We start from the raw sequence: 19,968 nt of genomic DNA, 5'->3' as shown, positions 1-19,968 counted from the left end.
GGCAAAAAATTGGAAAATTTTACAGCAGTAGAAATTATTATCATCTTATCATCATTATCATTATCATCAGTTCAAAATATGTCCCCAAAACCTATTTTATATCTGTATCCTTATCATGGCATCCAGTGGAATATAGGATAAAACAAAATAAAGAATTTTGCTGGGTTTGCCTCACAATACACAATTTGCTATCTCTTTTGCTCAGGTCCTATTTTAAATGGCTCTGTCTGTTTTACAGAAAAGAATTTCTGCTTGGAAATTGAATGGCTTCTAGGAGAATGACCGTCCATGTTGTTTTGGACACTAACTATGCTGAGCTGGTTCTAGATGTGGGAAAAGTCACCTTCGGGGAGAAGAATAGAAAAAAAATGAAAGATGGTCAACTGAGAAGAAAGCAGAATGAAAACATCTCACAATCTGTGGTTGCTTTGCTGAATTCTGGAGGGGGCGTGTGCAGGGCTGACATTGAGAATGAAAACTATAGTTATGAAAAAGATGGAATAGGATTAGATTTGGAAAATTCTTTTGCCAATATTGTTTCGTTTGTTTCTAAATACTTAGACTTTATGCAGCAAGGTAAATATTTTCTGATTTTTGTCAAATCGTGGAGCTCAGAAACCTCTGGGTTGAGGATTGCCACCTTGAGCTCCAATTTGTACAAAAGAGATATAACCTCTGTAAAAGTAATGAATGCTACCGCTGCACCGGAATTCCTCAAAGACAGGTTAGGAAATGGAGAGGAATTTTCTTTAATACCTAAATCATCTCCAAAGAGGTACCGTTTTGATGTACAAGAAGAAAGTAGCATGAAGGCCTTGGCTGCTGACTTTTTTAATAGGATGCAACTCAGGTACAGAGAAAAACTCACCTTTACTGAATCCACACATGTTGAAATGAAAGACTATTCAACAGAAAAGTTGTTACAACGCATTAAAGAGATTCTCCCTCAATACGTTTCTGCATTTGCAAATACTCATGGGGGCTATTTGTTTATTGGTTTAAGTGAAGAAAAACAAGAAGTAACTGGCTTTAAAGCAGAGAAGAGTGACCTTGACAAGATAGAAAAAGAAATAGAAGAATGCATTAGCAAGCTTCCTGTCTATCATTTCTGTATAGAGAAGAAGAAGATAAATTATTCATGCAAATTCCTTGAAGTATATGATGAAGGAAGTCTTTGTGGATATGTCTGTGCGCTCAAAATAGAGCTATTCTGTTGTGCGGTGTTTGCCAAAAAGCCGAATTCCTGGCATGTGAAAGATAATCAAGTGATGCAGCTGACCGCGGAGGAATGGGGCCAATTAATGCTGGATCCTGAACCAAGTGAGGAAGGGGGATTAGAAATAAGGGTATATTTGGCTGGGGTGGCAAGGCTTTTTTTTTCTCTAGGATTTGGGGCAACATCAATAGTCCTCAAATTTCAACACCTAATTTACTAATCTCTGGTGGTTACACTCATAGTTCACTCTCTCTACCCACTTAGAAGGTAACTATTCCATACAGAAAGCACACTACCTCCTCTCTGTAGCACTGCCTGGTATAAAGATCCAATTAACACTGTTTTTCTTCCCTGTCACTTCTACTCACTTTCAAGGAGAGCCTGTGAATTCCTTCTCCCTTTTCCTTCTGAGCTCGTTTTCAGTAACTGACCACTTCTCTCTCTCAGGAACACTTGCCTCTTTTATTTACTTGCTCCTTCATCTTTCTTTACACCTTTCCATTTATTTCCCTTAGAACCTCTTCCCTCTTCCTCTCCTGTCTCTTCCGTTTGTGAATCAACGTGTAACCCTAAATTGGACTGATAAGAAAAGGATAGTGTTGGTATTTCATCTGATTTTTGGAAAAGAAAAGCCTCCAATGAAGTTAGACCAGCACTAGCAACTTAAAAATCTCTGAAAATGCAAGCTTCTTCCTTAGAATCTGCACAAAATTCAGCTCTCCTTCACTAGCCATCATGTCTTCTAATTTTAATTGCTTTTAAAATGAACCCAATTATATGGTAATGTATTCAATTACTAATAATGCATTTTCCTATTAGTATTCAATATAGTGTGTTTCGGCAGCCTCAAGGAATAAATTTATAACTTACGTTTGACTTGGGAATCTAACCACGATATCTAACAATATTTCTATTAGAAAAATGGGGTCATTTCTAAGCAGACTTTTGATATACTAAGCATTTTGTTGATATACTAAGCATTTAGTTGTGACAAATTGAGAAAGTGATTTTTGTTTTTTAAGATTTTTCCACGTTATTTGAAGAGATGAACCTTCAACAAAGTATGTTATCACCTATACCCCTTGATTGGTCTCTGTATAAATATAAGAATTTGGAAAGTCAGGAGCAGAGATATCACCTTACAGGTAATTTAATTCTGGTTTCTTTGGACTTGGTGTGTGTGTTTTCAAATCTTCTCTTCACATCAGCTCTATCTTGAAACTTATCATCAAAGTATATTCTGGCATTCAGGGGAATGCTTTGGTGTTTTTATCATTGAATATGTCAAAATCCAATTTTTCAGGCTTTGATTAGACTTTTCTTGGTGTAATAGGAACTCCTTTAACTGGAAGTAAGAGAACCCCAACTCAATTTAGTTTAAACAAAAAAGGAAGTACATCATGTTGCTGGGAAATCTAGATTGAGACCCAGCTTCATACATTCAGTTACTGAAGAAAGGCCACCAGTACTCAGAATCTCTGATTTATCTGTTTTCGTTATTACTGTTTATGGACAACATGTCGTTTTCTGCCATATAAACAGCGTTACCTTGAATATTCTTCTTCAGTCTTCTGGTGCATATTTGCAAGAGTTTCTCCTGGGTCCACACCTAGGAGTAGAATTGCTAGGTCAGGAAGTATGTGAATATTCAAGCAATAAGATAATGCCATATTGTTTTCTGAAGTAAATGAGTCACTTTACTCCCAACAACAATATGTTACAAATGCCACGTCTTCTCCAGTTGTCAAACTTCTCTTCATCTTTCTTCTCATCCTCCTTCTTCCCACTCAAATAGGTGTAAAATAGTATCTCTCTGTGTCTACATTTTCCTGGTTATTAATTTGGTTGAGCACATCTTCATATACTTCCTGGCCATATGTATTTTATCACCTATGAAAGGCCTATTCTGTCTTTTGCCCATTTTTCTATTAGGCTTTTGTCTTTTTCTTATTGATGTGTAGGAGATTCTAGAATCCAAATCCTCTTTTGGTCATAGGTATTACAGATTACGGAGATCTTCTCCAAGTTTGTGGCTTTTGTTTTCTCTTTTCTTAAGGCATATTATGATAATTAGTAGTTTGATATTTTAATATAGTCAAAGTTACCATATTTTAATTTTCTGGTTTAATGCTCTTTGTGCCTTGTGTAAGAGATCATTCTCTACCTTAAGGTTAGAAAGATATTTCCCTTCATTTTCTTCTAAAAGTTTTAGGGTTTTGCACTTTACGTTTAACATTTAAATCCTTGATCCATCTCAGTGGTGATGCAAGAGTACTATTTCATTTTGTTCCATGTGAATGGCCACATTACCCAGCTCCAATTACTGAATAGTTCCCACTTTCACCCACTGATCTGCCATGCCACCTCCAGCATATTACTAAGTATACGTATAGCCATATTTCTAGAATCCCTATTATGTTCTCTTGGTCAATTTGTCTGTCCCTACATCCACTATACTGTCCTAATATTGTAATATTATATTAAGTGCTTGGCAGGGTAAGCCGCCTTACTTTTATTCTTTTTCTTTGAGAGTGTCTTGGTGATTTTAAATCATTTAATATATTATACAAATTTTAGAATCTGCTTAAGTGCCACAAAAAACCCTTTAAGGATTTTGATTGCAGTTACATTGAATAGGTAGATTTGTGACGTATTTACATCAATTGCTCTTTGTACAGTTGAACATAGGAAATCTCTCCATTTGTTTATATCTTCTTTAATGTCTTTAAAGTTTTATAAGTTTCTGTGTACAAGTTTTGTACTTTTCTGTTACATTTATTACTAGGTTTTTTTTTAAATTTATTTTTATTTTATTTATTTTATTTTTGGCTGTGTTGGGTCTTCGTTGCTGCACGCGGGCTTTCTCTAGGTGCAGCAAGTGGGGGCTACTCTTTGTCACAGTACGTGGGCTTCTCATTGCGGTGGCTTCTCTTGTTGCACAGCATGGGTTCTAGGCATGCGGGCTTCAGTAGTTGTGGCACATGGACTCAGTAGTTGTGGCTTGCGGGCTCGAGAACGCAGGCTCAATAGTTTTGGCCCACGGGCTTAGTTGCTCCACAGCATGTGGGATCTTCCCAAACCAGGGCTTGAACCCGTGTCCCCTGCATTGGCAGGCGGATTCTTAACCACTGCACCACCAGGGAAGCCCTATTTATCTTTTTAATGCTGTCATTTTTTTGCTTCAAGTACTTTGGAGTTCTTATTAAGCTCATACTCATTTATAATTTTCCTGATGTCTTAACCCTTTTATAATTTTGAAAGTTTCTTCATTTCCACAGTATCTCTTGAGTAGAAATCTATATTGTCTGGAATTAATATAGCTGCTCCAGTTTTCTTATAATTAGAAGCTGCATGGAATATATTTTTTCATTCTTTTACTTTCAACCTATTTATGTCTTTGTATCTAAAATGTGTGTCTTGTAGACAGTGTACAGTTGGGCTTGCTTTTATTTTCATTCCAATAATTTTTTCTTAATTTTTTCAGATTTCAGCTTGCTGCCTTTTTTCCTTCAGGATATTCCCTGTGCATGTGTAGTTTAGTCCACAGCCAAGGATCTGTGTGGAATTTATATGCAGATTTTGGGACTCACTCCCATTGCATCTCCTTCCCTTCTAGTATTTCTTCTCTAACTTTCTGACTGCTCTACCAGCCTTGAATTTTGTCCTCTGACAGCTCAGATAATAAGACTCTTTCTGCTTTCTAAGCAGTGCAAATACTAGACAGTGTTCCTCAGAAAAATGCTGCAAACTCAAAAATCTCTCCAGTTGCAATTGTCTTTCAAGGGTAGACTGCTCTTCTGTTTATATCTCCTGCTTTGGTTACTTTTCAGTGCCTTCAAATACTTAATTTTTAATATTTTGTCCAGATTTTACACGTTGTATCTGTGAGAGGGTTAGACTGACTAAGCTACTCTACCATTGCTTAGAGACAAAAACCTCTCATCTGTTTTTTTTTCTTTTTGCCTTTTTTTGGATTAAGTATTTTATTTTATTTTCCTGTTCTTCTCTTCTCTCAGCTTTTAATTACAAATTATTCTATTATTCCTTGATGTGGTTCGCCTAGAAATTACAGTGTGCATCTTTATTTTGCTAGTTTTACTTCTTCCCAAGTTTTTAGCTCTGTATGAATCCTTTTATTGTTTTAAAACTGTCAATAATACTTCTTATTTGCCCAACATTTACTCTTTCCAGGAAAATGTATTAATTCCTGAAGTTTAATGCTTTCATTTGGGATAATTTTCCTTTAAGAAGAAGAACTCTGTTTGATGTTATTTGTAGTGTAGATCTTCTGACAATAAGTTATCTCTTTCTCTCTCTTTCCCCTCACCCATCTGAAAATGTTTTATTTTTGCTTTTTGTTGGATATTTGTGGTACATGTTGAATTCTAGGTTTGCAGACCTTTTCTTTCAGGACTTTAAGATGTCATTCCATTGTCTTCTGGCTTATAGGCTTTCTGTAGAAGAATGAATCATAAGTCTTATTGTTGCTTCCTTGTAGATAATGTGTCTTTTTTCCTCTGACTGCTTTAAAGATTTTTCTGCTGCAGGATGTCTTTCCATTTATCTGTGCCTTCTTTAATTTCCTTCATCAATGTTTTAGAGTTTTCAGTGTACAAGTCTTTCACTTCTTCAGTTAAGTTTATTCATAAGTATTTTATTCTTGTTGTTACTATTGTAAATTGGATTGTTGTCTTAATTTCCTTTAAAGATAGTTTATTGTTAGTGTATAGAAATGCTACAGATTTTGTACATTGATTTTGTATCCTGCAGTTTTACTGAATTTTCTTATTAGTTTTAACAGTTTTTGTTGTTGTTGAATCTTTAGGGTTTTCTACATATATGATCATGTCATCTGCAAACAGAGATCATTTAACTTCTTACTTTCTGATTTGGTTGTCTTTTATTTCTTTTTCTTGTCTAATTACTTTGGCTAGGACTTCCAGTACTGTGTTGAATAGAAGTGGTGAGAGTGGGCATTCTTGCCTTGTACTGGATCTTAGAGGAAAAGCTTTCAGTTTTTCTGCATTGGTTATGATGTTAGCTGTGGCTTTTCATATCTGGCCTTTGTTGTGTTGAGGTAAATTCCTTCTATACCTATTTTGTTGAGAATTTTTATCGAATGATTGTTGAATTTTGTTAAATTCTTTTTCTGCCTCTGTTGAAATGATTATGTGGTTTTTATCTTTCACTCTGTTAATGTGGTATATCACATTGATTTGTAAATGCTGAACCATCCTTGCATCCCTGGGATAATCCTACTTGGTCATGGTGTATAGTCTTTTTAGTGTGCTTTCAAATTTGGTTTACTAGTATTTTATTGAAGACTTTTGCATCTATATTAATTAGGGGTATTGGCCTGTAGTTTTCTTTTCTTTTATTGTGGTATCTTTGTTTGGCTTTAGTATCAGGGTGATGCTGGCCTCATAAAATGAGTTTGGAGGTGTTCCCTCTTTTATTTTTTAGAAGAGATTAAGAAGGATTGGAATTAATTCTTTGAATGTTTGGTAGAATTCACCCATGAAGCTATCTGGACTTGGGCTTTTCTTCATAGGGAGGCTTCAATCCTTCAGTCTCTTTAATTGTTATTGGTCTGTTTAGATTTTCTATTTCTTTTTGATTCAGTCTTGGTAAGTTGTGTGTTTCTAGAAATTTAGCTGTTTCTTCTAGATTATCCAGTTTGTTGGCATATAATTATTCATAAGAGTCCCTTTTGGTCCTTTTTATATGTGAAGCATCCATTGTAATGTTTTCTTTATCATTTCTGGTTTTATTTATTTGAGATTTCTCTCTCTTTTTTGCTTAGTTTTTCTGGCTAACATTTGTCATTTTTGTTTATCTTTTTTTAAGAAACCAACTCTTAGTTTTGTTGATTTTTTTCTGTTATTTTTCTATTCTCTACTTCATTTAATTCTGCTCTAATCTTTATTATTTCCTTCCTTCTGATAATATTGACCTTACTTTGTTGTTGTTTTTCAGTTCTTTGAGGTGTAAGGTTATGTTGTTTGTTATATTTTTATTTTATAATGTAGGCCTTTATCACTATAAACTTACCTATTAATACTGCTTTCGTTACAACCCATAAGTTTTGGTATATTGTATTTTCATTTGTCTTGAGATATTTTTAAAATTCCCTTTTGATTTCCTCCTTGACCTGATAGCTATTCAACAGCGTGTTGTTTAGTTTCCAAGTATTTGTGAAATTCTCATTTTATTGTTGTTATTGATCTCTAGTTTCCTTTTATTTTGGTCAGAACAATACTTGGTATGGTTTCAATCTTCCTAAATTTGTTACGACTTGTTTGTGACCTAATGTGACCTATCTCAGAGAATGTCCCATGAGCACTTGAGGAGAATGTGTGTTCTGCTGGAGGGTGGAAAGTTCTGTATATGTCTAAGTTCATTTGATCTTTAGTTCAAGTCTGTTGTTTTCTTATTTGGATGTTCTAACCATTATTGAGAGTGAAAATAGTGAAGTATTACACTAATATTTTATTGCTGCCAACTTCTCCATTCAGATTTTTCAATATTTGCTTTATATACTTAGGTGCTGTGATGTTGGGTGCATATAGATTTACAGTTGTTACATCTCACTGTTGAATTGACCCTTTTATCATTGTGTTTTGACTTCTTTGTCTCCAAAGACTACTTTTTTTTAAAAATTCATTTTATTTTATTTTATTTATTTATTTTTTTGGCCACACTGCACGGCAGGTGGGATCTTACTTCCCCGATCAGGGATCCAACCCACGTCCCCTGCATTGGAAGTTCAGAGTCTTAACCACTGGACCACCAGGGAAGTCCCACTAAAGACTATTTTAGACTTTAATTCTATTTTTCCTGATATAAGTATTGCCATTCCTGCTTTCTTTTAGTTACCATTTGTCTGGAGTATCGTTTTCCATCTCTTCATTTTCAACATATATGTGTCCTTGAATCTAAAGTGAGTTTCTTATAGACAGCATATAATTGGATCTTGGTTTTTAATCCATACAACCATTCTAAATTTTTTGATTGGAAACATTAAACCATTTTCATTTAAAGTAATTATTAGTAGGGAAGGATTTATTATTGTCATTTTCTTAACTATTTTCTGTTTGTTCTTTTGTCCCTTTTTTCTCTCTTGCTGTCATCTTTGTGCTTCATTAGGGTTTTGTGGGGGGGGGTTGTTTGTTTTGTTTTTTATATTGTTAGGCTTGACTCCTTCCTCTTTTTGTGTGTGTAACTTCTATAGGTATTTTCTTTGTGATTACCATAGGGCTCACACAAAATATCTTATAGCTGTAAGAGTCTACTTTAAGCTGATAACAACTTAATTTCACTTGCATATAAAAACTATACTTTTACCTCTTCTCCCTCCACATTATATGCTATTAATGTCACAGTTTATATCTCTTTATATTGTGTATCCAATAACATAAGTTAATTATAGTTATTTTTAATACTTTAGTCATTTAAATTTTTTAAACATCTTTATTGGAGTCTAATTGCTTTACAATGTTGTGTTACTTTCTGCTGTATAACGAAGTGAATCAGCTATACGTATACATATTTCCCCATATCCCCTCCCTCTTGCGTCTCCCTCCCACCCTCCCTATCCCACCCCTCTAGGTGGTCACAAAGCACCAAGCTGATCTCCCTGTGCTATGCGGCTGCTTCCCACTAGCTATCTATTTTACATTTGGTAGTGTATATCTGTCAATGCCACTCTCTCACTTCATCCCAGCTTACCCTTACCCCTCCCTGTGTCCTCAAGTCCATTCTGTATGTCTGCATCTTTATTCCTGTCCTGCCCCTAGGTTCTTCAGAACCATTTTTGTTTTTTAGATTCCATATATATGTGTTAGTATATGGTATTTGTTTTTCTCTTTCTGACTTACTTCACTCTGTATGACAGACTCTAGGTCCATCCACCTCCCTACAAATAACTCAATTTCGTTTCTTTTTATGGCTGAGTAATATTCCATTGTGTATATGTGCCACATCTTCTTTATCCATTCATCTGTCGATGGACACTTAGGTTGCTTCCATGTTCTGTCTATTGTAAATAGAGCTGCAATGAACATTGTGGTACATGACTCTTTTTGAATTACGGTTTTCTCAGGGTATATGCCCAGTAGTGGGATTGCTAGGTCATATGGTAGTTCTGTTTTTAGTTTTTTAACAAACCTCCATACTGTTCTCCATAGTGGCTGTATCAATTTACATTCCCACCAACAGTGCAAGAGTGTTCCCTTTTCTCCACACCCTCTCCAGCATTTATTGTTTCTAGATTTTTTGATGATGGCCATTCTGACCAGTGTGAGGTGATACCTCATTGTAGTTTTGATTTGCATTTCTCTAATGATTAGTGATGTTGAGCATCTTTTCATGTGTTTGTTGGCAATCTGTATATCTCTGGAGAAATGTCTATTTAGGTCTTCTGCCTATTTTTGGATTGGGTTGTTTGTTTTTTTGATTTTGAGCTGCATGAGTTGCTTGTATATTTTGGAGATTAATCCTTTGTCAGTTGCTTTGTTTGCAAATATTTTCTCCCATTCTGAGGGTTGTCTTTTCGTCTTGTTTATGGTTTCCTTTGCTGTGCAAAAGCTTTTAAGTTTCATTAGGTCCCATTTGTTTATTTTTGTTTTTATTTCCATTTCTCTAGGAGGTAAGTCAAAAAGGATATTGCTGTGATTTATGTCATAGAGTGTTCTGCCTATGTTTTCCTCTAAGAGTTTTATAGTGTCTGGCCTTACATTTAGGTCTTTAATCCATTTTGAGTTTATATTTGTGCATGGTGTTAGGGTGTGTTCTAATTTCATTCTTTTACATGTAGCTTTCCAGTTTTCCTAGCACCACTTATTGAAGAGGCTGTTTTTTCTCCCTTGTATATTCTTGCCTCCTTTATCAAAGATAAGGTGACCATATGTGTGTGGGTTTATCTCTGGGCTTTCTATCCTATTCCATTGATCTATATTTCTGTTTTTGTGCCAGTACCAAACTGTCTTGATTACTGTAGCTTTGTGGTATAGTCCGAAGTCAGGGTGTCTGATTCCTCCAGCTCCATTTTTCTTTCTCAATATTGCTTTGGCTATTCGGGGTCTTTTGTGTTTCCATACAAACTGTGAAATTTTTTGTTCTAGTTTTGTGAAAAATGCCATTGGTAGTTTGATAGGGATTGCATTGAATCTGTAGATTGCTTTGGGTAGTATAGTCATTTCCACAAGGTTGATTCTTCCAATCCAAGAACATGGTATATCTCTCCATCTGTTTGTATCATCTTTAATTTATTTCATCAGTGTATTATAGTTTTCTGCATACAGGTCTTCTGTCTCCTTAGGTGGGTTTATTCCTAGGTATTTTATTCTTTTTGTTGCAGTGGTAAATGGGAGTGTTTCCTTAATTTCTCTTTCAGATTTTTCATCATTAGTGTATAGGAATGCAAGAGATTTCTGTGCATTAATTTTGTAACCTGCTACTTTACCAAATTCATTGATTAGCTCTAGTAGTTTTCTGGTAGCATCTTTAGGATTCGCTATGTATAGCATCATGTCATCTGCAAACAGTGACAGTTTTACTTCTTCTTTTCTGATATGGATTCCTTTTATTTCTTTTTCTTCTCTCTTTGCTGTGGCTAAAACTTCCAAAACTAGTGGGCAACCTTTTCTTGTTTCTGGTCTAAGTGGAAATGGTTTCAGTTTTTCACCATTGAGGACGATGTTGACTGTGGGTTTGTCATATATGGCCTTTATTATATTGAGGTAAGTTCCCTCTATGCCTACTTTCTGGAGGGTTTTTATCATAAATGGGTGTTGAATTTTGTCACAAGCTTTTTCTGCATCTATTGAGATTATCATATGGTTTTTATCCTTCAATTTGTTAATATGTTGTATCACATTGATTGATTTGTGTATATTGAAGAATCCTTGCATTCCTGGGATAAACCCCACTTGATCATGGTGTATGATCCTTTTAATGTGCTGTTGTATTCTGTTTGCTAGTATGCTGTTGAGGATTTTTGTATCTATATTCATCAGTGATATTGGCCTGTAGTTTTCTTTTTTTGTGACATCTTTGTCTGGTTTTGGTATCTGGGTGATGGCGGCCTCGTAGAATGAGTTGGGGAGTGTTCCTCGCTCTGCTATATTTTGGAAGAGTTTGAGAAGGATGGGTGTTAGCTCTTCTCTAAATGTTTGATAGACTTCACCTGTGAAGCCATCTGGTCCTGGGCTTTTGTTTGTTGGAAGATTTTTAATCACAGTTTCAATTTCAGTGCTTGTGATTGGTCTGTTTATATTTTCTATTTCTTCCTGGTTCAGTCTTGGAAGGTTGTGCTTTTCTAAGAATCGGTCCATTTCTTCCAGGTTGTCCATTTTATGGGCATATAGTTGCTTGTAGTAATCTCTCATGATCCTTTGTATTTCTGCACTGTCAGTTGTTACTTCTCCTTTTTCATTTCTAATTCTGTTGATTTGAGTCTTCTCCCTTTTTTTTTTGATGAGTCTGGCTAATGGTTTATCAATGTTTTTTATTGTCTCAAAGAACCGGCTTTTAGTTTTATTGATCTTTGCTATCGTTTCCTTCATTTCTTTTTCATTTATTTCTGATTTGATCTTTATGATTTCTTTCCTTCTGCTAACTTTGGGATTTTTTTGTTCTTCTTTCTCTAATTGCTTTAGGTGTAAGGTTAGGTTGTTTATTTGAGATTTTTCTTGTTTCTTGAGGTAGGATTTTATTGCTATTAAACTTCCCTCTTAGAACTGCTTTTGCTGCATCCCATAGGTTTTGGGTCGTCGTGTTTTCATTGTCATTTGTTTCTAGGTATTTTTTGATTTCCTCTTTGATTTCTTCAGTGATCTCTTGGTTATTTAGTAGTGCACTGTTTAGGCTCCATGTGTTTGTATTTTTTACAGTTTTTTTCCTGTAATTGATATCTAGTCTCATAGCGTTGTGGCCGGAAAAGGTACTTGATACGATTTCAATTTTCTTAAATTTACCAAGGCTTGATTTGTGACCCAAGATATGATCTATCCTGGAAAATGTTCCATGAGCACTTGAGAAGAAAGTGTATTCTGCTGTTTTTGGATGAAATGTCCTATAAATAGCAATTAAGTTCATCTTGTTTAATGTCTCATTTAAAGCTTGTGTTTCCTTATTTATTTTCATTTTGGATGATGTCTATTGGTGAAAGTGGGGTGTTAAAGTCCCCTACTATGATTGTGTTACTGTCGATTTCCCCTTTTATGGCTGTTAACATTTGCCTTATGTATTGAGGTGCTCCTATGTTGGGTGCATAAATATTTACAATTCTTATATCTTCTTCTTGGATTGATCCCTTGATCATTATGTAGTGTCCTTCTTTGTTTCTTGTAATAGTCTTTATTTTAAAGTCTATTTTGTCTGATATAAGAATTGCTACTCCAGCTTTCTTTTGATTTCCATTTACATGGAACACCTTTTTCCATCCCCTCACTTTCAGGCTGTATGTGTCCCTAGGTCTGAAGTGGGTCTCTTGTAGACAGCATATATACGGGTCCTGTTTTTGTATCCATTCAGTCAGTCTATGTCTTTTGGTTGGAGCGTTTAATCCATTTGCATTTAAGGTAATTATCGATATGTATGTTCCTATCACCATTTTCTTAATTGTTTTGGATTTGTTTTTGTAGGTCTTTTCCTTCTCTTGTGTTTCCTGCCTAGAGAATTTCCTTTAGCATTTGTTGTAAAGCTGGTTTGGTGGTGCTGAATTCTCTTAGTTTTTGCTTGTCTGTAAAGGTTTTAATTTCTCCGTCGAATCTGAATGAGATCCTTGCTGGGTAGAGTAATCTTGGTTGTAGGGCTTCCCTGGTGGTGCAGTGGTTAAGAATCCACCTGCCAATGCAGGGGACATGGGTTTGAGCCCTGGTCCAGGAAGAGCCCACATGCCACGGAGCAACTAAGCCCCTGCACCACAACTACTGAGCCTGCGCTCTAGAGCCCGTGAGCCACAACTATTGAGCCCAAGTGCTGCAACTACTGAAGCCTCGCACCTAGAGCCCGTGCTCCGCAGCAAGAGAAGCCACTGCAATGAGAAGCCTGAGTACCACAATGAAGAGTAGCCCCCACTATCCGCAATTAGAGAAAGCCCGCATGCAGTGACGAAGACCCAACACAGCCAAAAATAAACAAATAAATAAGTAAGTATTTTTTTAAAATCTTGGTTGTAGATTTTTCCCTTTCATCACTTGAAATATGTCCTGCCACTCCCTTCTGGCTTGCAGAGTTTCTGCTGAAAGATCTGCTGTTAACCTTATGGGGATTCCCTTGTATGTTATTTGTTGCTTTTCCCTTGCTGCTTTTAATACTTTTTCTTTGTATTTAATTTTTGATAGTTTGATTAATATGTGTCTTGGCGTGTTTCTCCTTGGATTTATCCTGTATGGGACTCTCTGGGCTTCCTTGACTTGATTGACTATTTCCTTTCCCATATTAAGGAAGTTTTCAACTATAATCTGTTCAAGTATTTTCTCAGTCCCTTTCTTTTTCTCTTCTTCTTCTGGGACCCCTATAATTCAAATGTTTGTGCGTTTAATGTTGTCCCAGAGGTCTCTTAGGCTGTCTTCATTTCTTTTCATTCTTTCTTCTTTATTCTGCTCTGCAGTATTTATTTCCACTATTTTATCTTCCAGGTCATTTATCCGTTCTTCTGCCTCAGTTATTCTGCTGTTGATTCCTTCTAGAGAATTTTTAATTTCATTTATTGTGTAGTTCATCATTGTTTGTTTGCTCTTTAGTTCTTTTAGGTCCTTGTTAAACGTTTCTTGTATTTTCTCCATTCTATTTCCAACATTTTGGATCATCTTTACTATCATTCCTCTGAATTCTTTTTCAGGTAGACTGCCTATTTCCTCTTCATTTGTTTGGTCTGGTGGGTTTTTACTTTGCTCCTTCATCTGCTGTGTATTTCTTGGTCTTCTCATTTTACTTAACTTACTGTGTTTGAGGTCTCCTTTTTGCAGGCTGCAGGTTCATAGTTCCCGTTGTTTTTGGTGTCTGCCCCCAGTGGGTAAGGTTGGTTCAGTGGGTTGTGTTGGCTTCCTGGTGGAGGGGACTGGGGCCTGTATTCTGGTGGATGAGGCTGGATCTTGTCTTTCTGGTGGGCAGGACCACGTCTGGTGGTGTGTTTTGGGGTGTCCGAGAGCTTATTATGATTTTAGGCAGCCTCTCTGCTAATGGGTGGGGTTGTGTTCCTGTCTTGCTAGTTGTTTGGCATGGGGTGTCCAGCACTGGAGCTTGCTGGTCGTTGAGTGGAGCTGGGTCTTAGCGTTGAGACGGAGATCTCTGGGAGAGCTCTCACTGATTGATATTATGTGGGGCTGGGAAGTCTCTGGTGGGCCAATGTCCTGAACTCGGCTCTCCCACCTCAGAGGCTCAGGCCTGACACCTGGCCAGAGCACCAAGACCCTGTCAGCCACATGGCTCCAAAGGGACATATGACGGATCCAAGATTCCTGACCCCAGACATCTCAGGGTCTAGGAGAGAGAGGCAGAGAGATGAGGAACAATCCTGGCTGTGTGTGGAAGGGACTCCATCCCAGAATCCCCAGAGGCAGGAACTGCCTCTAGTTAGCTTGTCACTGTATACACGATGCCTGGCACACTGTGCTTGGTAAGTATTCGGTGAATGAATGAACGAATCTCATTTAACTTTTATACTAAATTAAAAGTGATTTATCCACTACTGTTATAATAATATGGTTTTCTGGTTTTGTCTATATATTTACCTTTACCAATGACTTTTATGCTTTCATGTTGCTGTTTAACATCTTTTATTTTCAACTTGAAGAACTCCCTTTAGCATTTCTTATAAAGGTCTAATAGTGATGAATTCTCTTAGCTTTTGTTTGTTCTAGAAAGTCTTTATCTCCCCCTCACTTTTGAAGGACAGGTTTGCTGTGTATGTATTCTTGGTTGGAAGTTTTCTTCTGTCAGAACTTTGAATATATCATCCCACTCTCTTCTGGCATTCAGTGTTTCTTAAGAAAAAGCCACTGATAGTGTTATCGGGGGTTCCCTTTTATGTCACAAGTTGCTTTTCTCTTACTCCTTTCAAAATTATCCTTTTTATCTTTAACTTTTGACAATTTGATTATAATGTGTCTTAATGTAAGTCTCTTCTGATTCAGCTTATTTGGTATCTTTTGGACTTCCTAGATCTGGATGTTTATTTTGAGGTTTGAAAAGTTTTCGGCCATTACTTCTTGGCATAAGCTTTCTGCACCTTTTTCTTTTTTCCTTCTGGAACTTCCATAATGCATACATTGGTTTACTTGATGGTGTCCCATCAGTTTTCACTCTTTTTCATTCTTTTTTCTTTTTTCTCTTTTTACTGGATGATTTCCAGTGACCTGTCTTCCAGTTTATTGGTCTTTTCTTCTGCTTGATCTATTCTGTTGTTGAACCCCTCTATTGAATTTTTCAGTTAACTTGTTGTATTCTTCAGTTCTATGATTTCTTTTTGGTACTTTTTAGTATTTTCTGTCTCTGTTGAAAACCTCCCTTTGTTCATACATTGCTTTCGTGACCTAAGAAAACATCATTAAGGCCATTATTTTGAATTCTCTTTTGGGTAAATCATGTAGCTCCATTTCATTAGGAAAAGGTTTCTAGAGATTAATCTTGTTCTTTAATTTTGAACATATTCCCCTGTTTCTTCTTTTTTCTTGACTCTGTGTTGGTTTCTGCACATTATATAAAACAGCCACTTCTTCCAGTTTTCACAGACTGACCTCATGTAGGAGATGAACTCACTCATCAGTTCAGCCAGAGATTCTGGGTACCTCTCAAAGCTTTGTGCTCGTTTTAGATGCTGTCTTTGTTCTTAGTGTTCCCCAGAGTAAGCCAAGTCCCATCAGTGCCCTGGTTCAGGCAAGATAGAAGCCAGTGCCTCAGGTTGCAGCCAGAAAAGTTGAAGCACTAGATGTGTGTCCCAATTCCTCTTCTCCTTAGGGAGAAGTTGAGAGATGGAGTTTATCACCCACTTGCTCTTGACAAATACCTGCATACTAGTTCAGACTGTGTGCTCTTTCACACTGTTGCTTTGTTCTCTGTTGCCCTCCGGAACCTAGTGAATGCCAGGCCCTGTCAGCTCTCAGAGAAGGATGGGTTAGAAGTCAGTCCCTCTGGTAGCAACTGGAAAGTTTTGGGAGCTAGATGTGCATTCCAACTCCTTCTAGGGAGAATCGGAGGCTTGGTTTTATAACTGGAGTGGGTCAGGGGAAGAGCAACAGGAGGTATCCACATGCCCATTCACACTCCCAAGGGACTAATGATTGCTTTCCCCATCAGTTCCCAGAGACAGACAAGTAAGATGCCAGACTCTCAGACAGCAGGTACGAAAGTTAGGGCACTAGATGTGCAATCTAATCTCTTCCAGAGAGAAGCTGGGAACTGACTTTATTGTCTGCTTGCTCTCTACTGAGCCAGAAGGAAGAACCACTGGAAGTGCTCTGGGTCCAGGAGACTAGTGAATGCTGGGCTTCATCAGCTCTCAGAGATAGGCAAGTTAGAAGCCAGTCTCTTGGGTAGCAGCCATAAAAGATGGGGTACTAGATGTGTGGTCCAAACCTTTTGCTCCTTAGGGAGAAGCTAGGATTTGAGGGTTCCCTCCTGACTGTATGGTGCTGTGCTAGGGGTGAAGTTTCTGGCAAGGCTGTGTCTCAACTTTTCCTACCCATTTCAATGTGGTTATTTTCTCAGTCACCCAATGTGCAGGAGTCTCTCAACTAGTTTCTAGATTTCTCTCAGAGGGAATTGATCCACATGTAGCTGTTTGTTTGTTGCATCCACAGGTGGAGGGAGAGTCTGGAGCCTCCTGTTCTGTCCTCTTGGTCTTTAAATCCCTTTTTGATAAATTCCAATACCTGAATCACTTGTCAGTCTTTTTCTCGTATCCATTTTTTCTCTTGTTTTTTTTGGTAGTTTGTCCTGATTTTTATCATATCTCTGAATTTTTTATTGTACCATGGATGGCAAATTATAGAGGCTTTGGAAGGTGTTATATTCCTCCAAAGAGGATTATACTTTGTTTTGTCAGGTAGATAGAGTACCAGTGATAACCTTGATTTTTTTTGAAGATTGGTTTTATGCTTTTCTAGGGATAATATCTTTAAGTTTTGCCTTTACTGTTAGGTCACGGCTCTTCTTGAGTCTCAACTTAAAGTCTGGGGTGTTTACCACAGGCCCTCCACTTTGCAGGGACTTGAATTCCAGTCTAAGTCCCCCCACCACCATGAGGTTGATGAAATTCAGGTTCAGCTCTTTAGCCTCCCAGTTGATATTTTCTTCTGGGTTTCCAGCATCTCACCCTGTATTTGCCAGTGAATTGAAAAAAATCTGTATGTAGATTTTGGCTGCTTCTCTGCAGTTTCATCCTCTCTGAGATTTTCCCACTCAAATTCCAGATCCTCTGGTAGCCCTGAATTCCAACCTCTTTTTCTTCAGCCTAGTAAAACTGATGATTTCTGCTTGGGCTCTATTCATCCATGACATGATATGGAAAATATCCTTAGACAAAAAGCTGGGATGATTGTGGCACTACTTCCTGTGCTTCCTCTCCATCAAAGATTGTAACCCTTTAAGTCCTGCTTGTACTGGTTGCTCTCCAGTTCTTTAAATTTCTGTTTTATATATTTTATACAACTTTTATAGTTGTTTTTAGTGGGAGGGTTGGTCTGGTACAAGCTACTTTGTCATGGTTGGAATTGGAAGCTTCCAGTGTTTAAAATTTTATTATAATTATTTTCATATCTAGTGCCATCAGAAAAGGTGACGTATGTTCCAGAAATCCTCTATGAGAAACTGTTCTCTCAACACAAAGGACTTGCACAGTTAATACGTAATGAAATAGGCTCCGTTCGTCAAGGTACATTGATCTTTTCTAAGAGCTGGTCTTTGGATCTGGGCTTGCAAGAGAACCAGAAAGTCATCTGTGATGCACTTCTAATTGCCCAGGACCGTCCACCAGTCTTATACACCTTCCTCAGGGAACTGAATAAGGAATTAAAAGGTTATTCTATACAAACTGCCTTAACTTTAAAGAAGAAACTGGTAAAAATTGGTGGTTACAGTGGGAAAGTGTGTGTCATGACAAAGATCTATTGGAGTGAAGAATCTTCTACATTGACTGAAGGCAATACCAGACTTCTTCATGATTCAAGCTTATCTGCAATTTACCCTAAGTCCTACACTCTTATAACCACTCAAACAATGAGTGACTTGAAGAAGGCCCTTTTTATAGTCTTGAAGAGACTCGGAACTTTGAATGACCAATTTGACTCTGAGATTTTTCAACACCTCTCAGATAATCAGTATGGATTACTTTCAGAGGAATGAAAAAAGGATGTTTAAATCTTGTCCAAGGCTCACCTGAATCATGGAAAGTTGACCAGGCTACAAAGATGTTTTTCATTATATAGTCAATGGTGTTCTCAAATTCTGGAAAATATGCCTTTGAAAAGCTTTGCAAGGAAGGCAACATGATGGGACCTTGGAAAATCAAATTTAGTCTTCATTTATTTCTTCCTAAATGGTCTTCATAGGTGTTGCTTAAGAGTTATTAAGAAAATTAATTTGTTAATTATGCTGTGCACAGTTTGTTATTTACTCCTTGCATAGTTCATGGATAAATTGTCTTCCACTTTTAAGTTGGGAAAAATGGCAATGCTTTTATTTTTAATAACAACAACAACGGAAATTCCCAGGATATACCCAGAAAACCTTTATAACTTAGAAAAGATGATCATTGATGACATTCAGAGTATTTATAATGGAAATGAAGAAGAAGGCAAAATTTATTACCCTTCCCTGCAAAATTCTCTGCATTTTCTTGGACCACTTTTACACTATTCACTTGGAGGAGTTAGGGCTTGTCTAATTGCTCAGCTGGTACCCTTAAGAACTCAGCAGAATCGTCATTTTAACATTCGGAATTGAAGGTGATATAGAGTTTTCCAGACAGGCAAAAGATAAAGGAGTTCATCACCACTAGACTGGTGGTACAAGAAATGTGAAAGGGTCTTGTTTAAGCTGAAATGAAAGGGTGCTAATTAGTACAGATGGTCTCTGTCTTAAGATGGTTTGACTTAGGATTTTTTGACTTTATGATGGTGCAAAAGCAATTCGCATTCAGTAGAAACCATACTTCAAATTTTGAATTTTGATCTTTTCCTGAGCTAGTCACATGCGATACGATGCTGGGCAGTGGCAGTGAGCCACAACTCCCAGTTAGCCATGCGATCATGAGGGTAAACAACTGATACTCTATAGTATATTGTGTTGCTTCCTGCTTCTGATGAGAAGAAGAGGAAGGCAATTACTCTTGAGATGAAACTCAAGATAATTGCCCTGCATGAAAGTAGTAAGCCAGTAATGGCCATCACTTGTGAGTTAGGACTTTTGCAATCAATGATCTTGACCATCTTAAAGGATAAGCGAATCAGTGATGCAGTGAAATTGTCAGCATCGGTAAATCCGCTGTCTTCATGAAGAAATTACCTGGGCTAATTGATGACATGAAAAAATTTATCGACACTAGAGTGGAAGACCAGATACAGAAGTGCATACCACTTAGCCTACTGGGGATCTAGGCTAAGGCAAGAAGTTTTTTCCATACACTGAAAGAGCATGCTGGGACTTCCCTGGTGGCGCAGTTGTTAAGACTCCGTGCTCCCAATGCGGGGGCCCCCCCGTTTGATCCCTGGTCAGGGAACTAGATCCCACATGCATGTTGCAACTAA

General features: G+C 37.2%; 1 protein-coding gene across 1 annotated transcript; it reads left to right on the top strand.

Annotated features, from left to right (window-relative positions):
- The first annotated feature begins 278 nt into the window (after positions 1–278).
- SLFN12 (schlafen family member 12) lies at positions 279–18,565 on the top strand. The gene is made up of 2 exons (XM_061176876.1): positions 279–1,320; positions 17,985–18,565. The coding sequence occupies exons 1-2, from the start codon at positions 279–281 to the stop codon at positions 18,563–18,565; spliced, it is 1,623 nt and encodes a 540-aa protein (XP_061032859.1).
- The last annotated feature ends 1,403 nt before the right edge of the window (positions 18,566–19,968 follow it).

The sequence above is a fragment of the Eubalaena glacialis genome, chromosome 19 (assembly GCF_028564815.1).
Source record: "Eubalaena glacialis isolate mEubGla1 chromosome 19, mEubGla1.1.hap2.+ XY, whole genome shotgun sequence".
Lineage (NCBI taxonomy): Eukaryota > Metazoa > Chordata > Mammalia > Artiodactyla > Balaenidae > Eubalaena > Eubalaena glacialis.
The sequence above is the reverse complement of the archived record's forward strand: the minus strand, read 5'-3'. Positions and strand labels throughout refer to the sequence as shown.

Excerpts from the sequence above, each read along its gene's own strand:
- SLFN12 (XM_061176876.1), top strand. The coding sequence starts at position 279 with ATGACCGTCCATGTTGTTTTGGACACTAACTATGCTGAGCTGGTTCTA. Across the intron at positions 1,321-17,984 it reads AATGCTGGATCCTGAACCAA|TGCCATCAGAAAAGGTGACG; the intron begins GTGAGGAAGGGG and ends TTTCATATCTAG.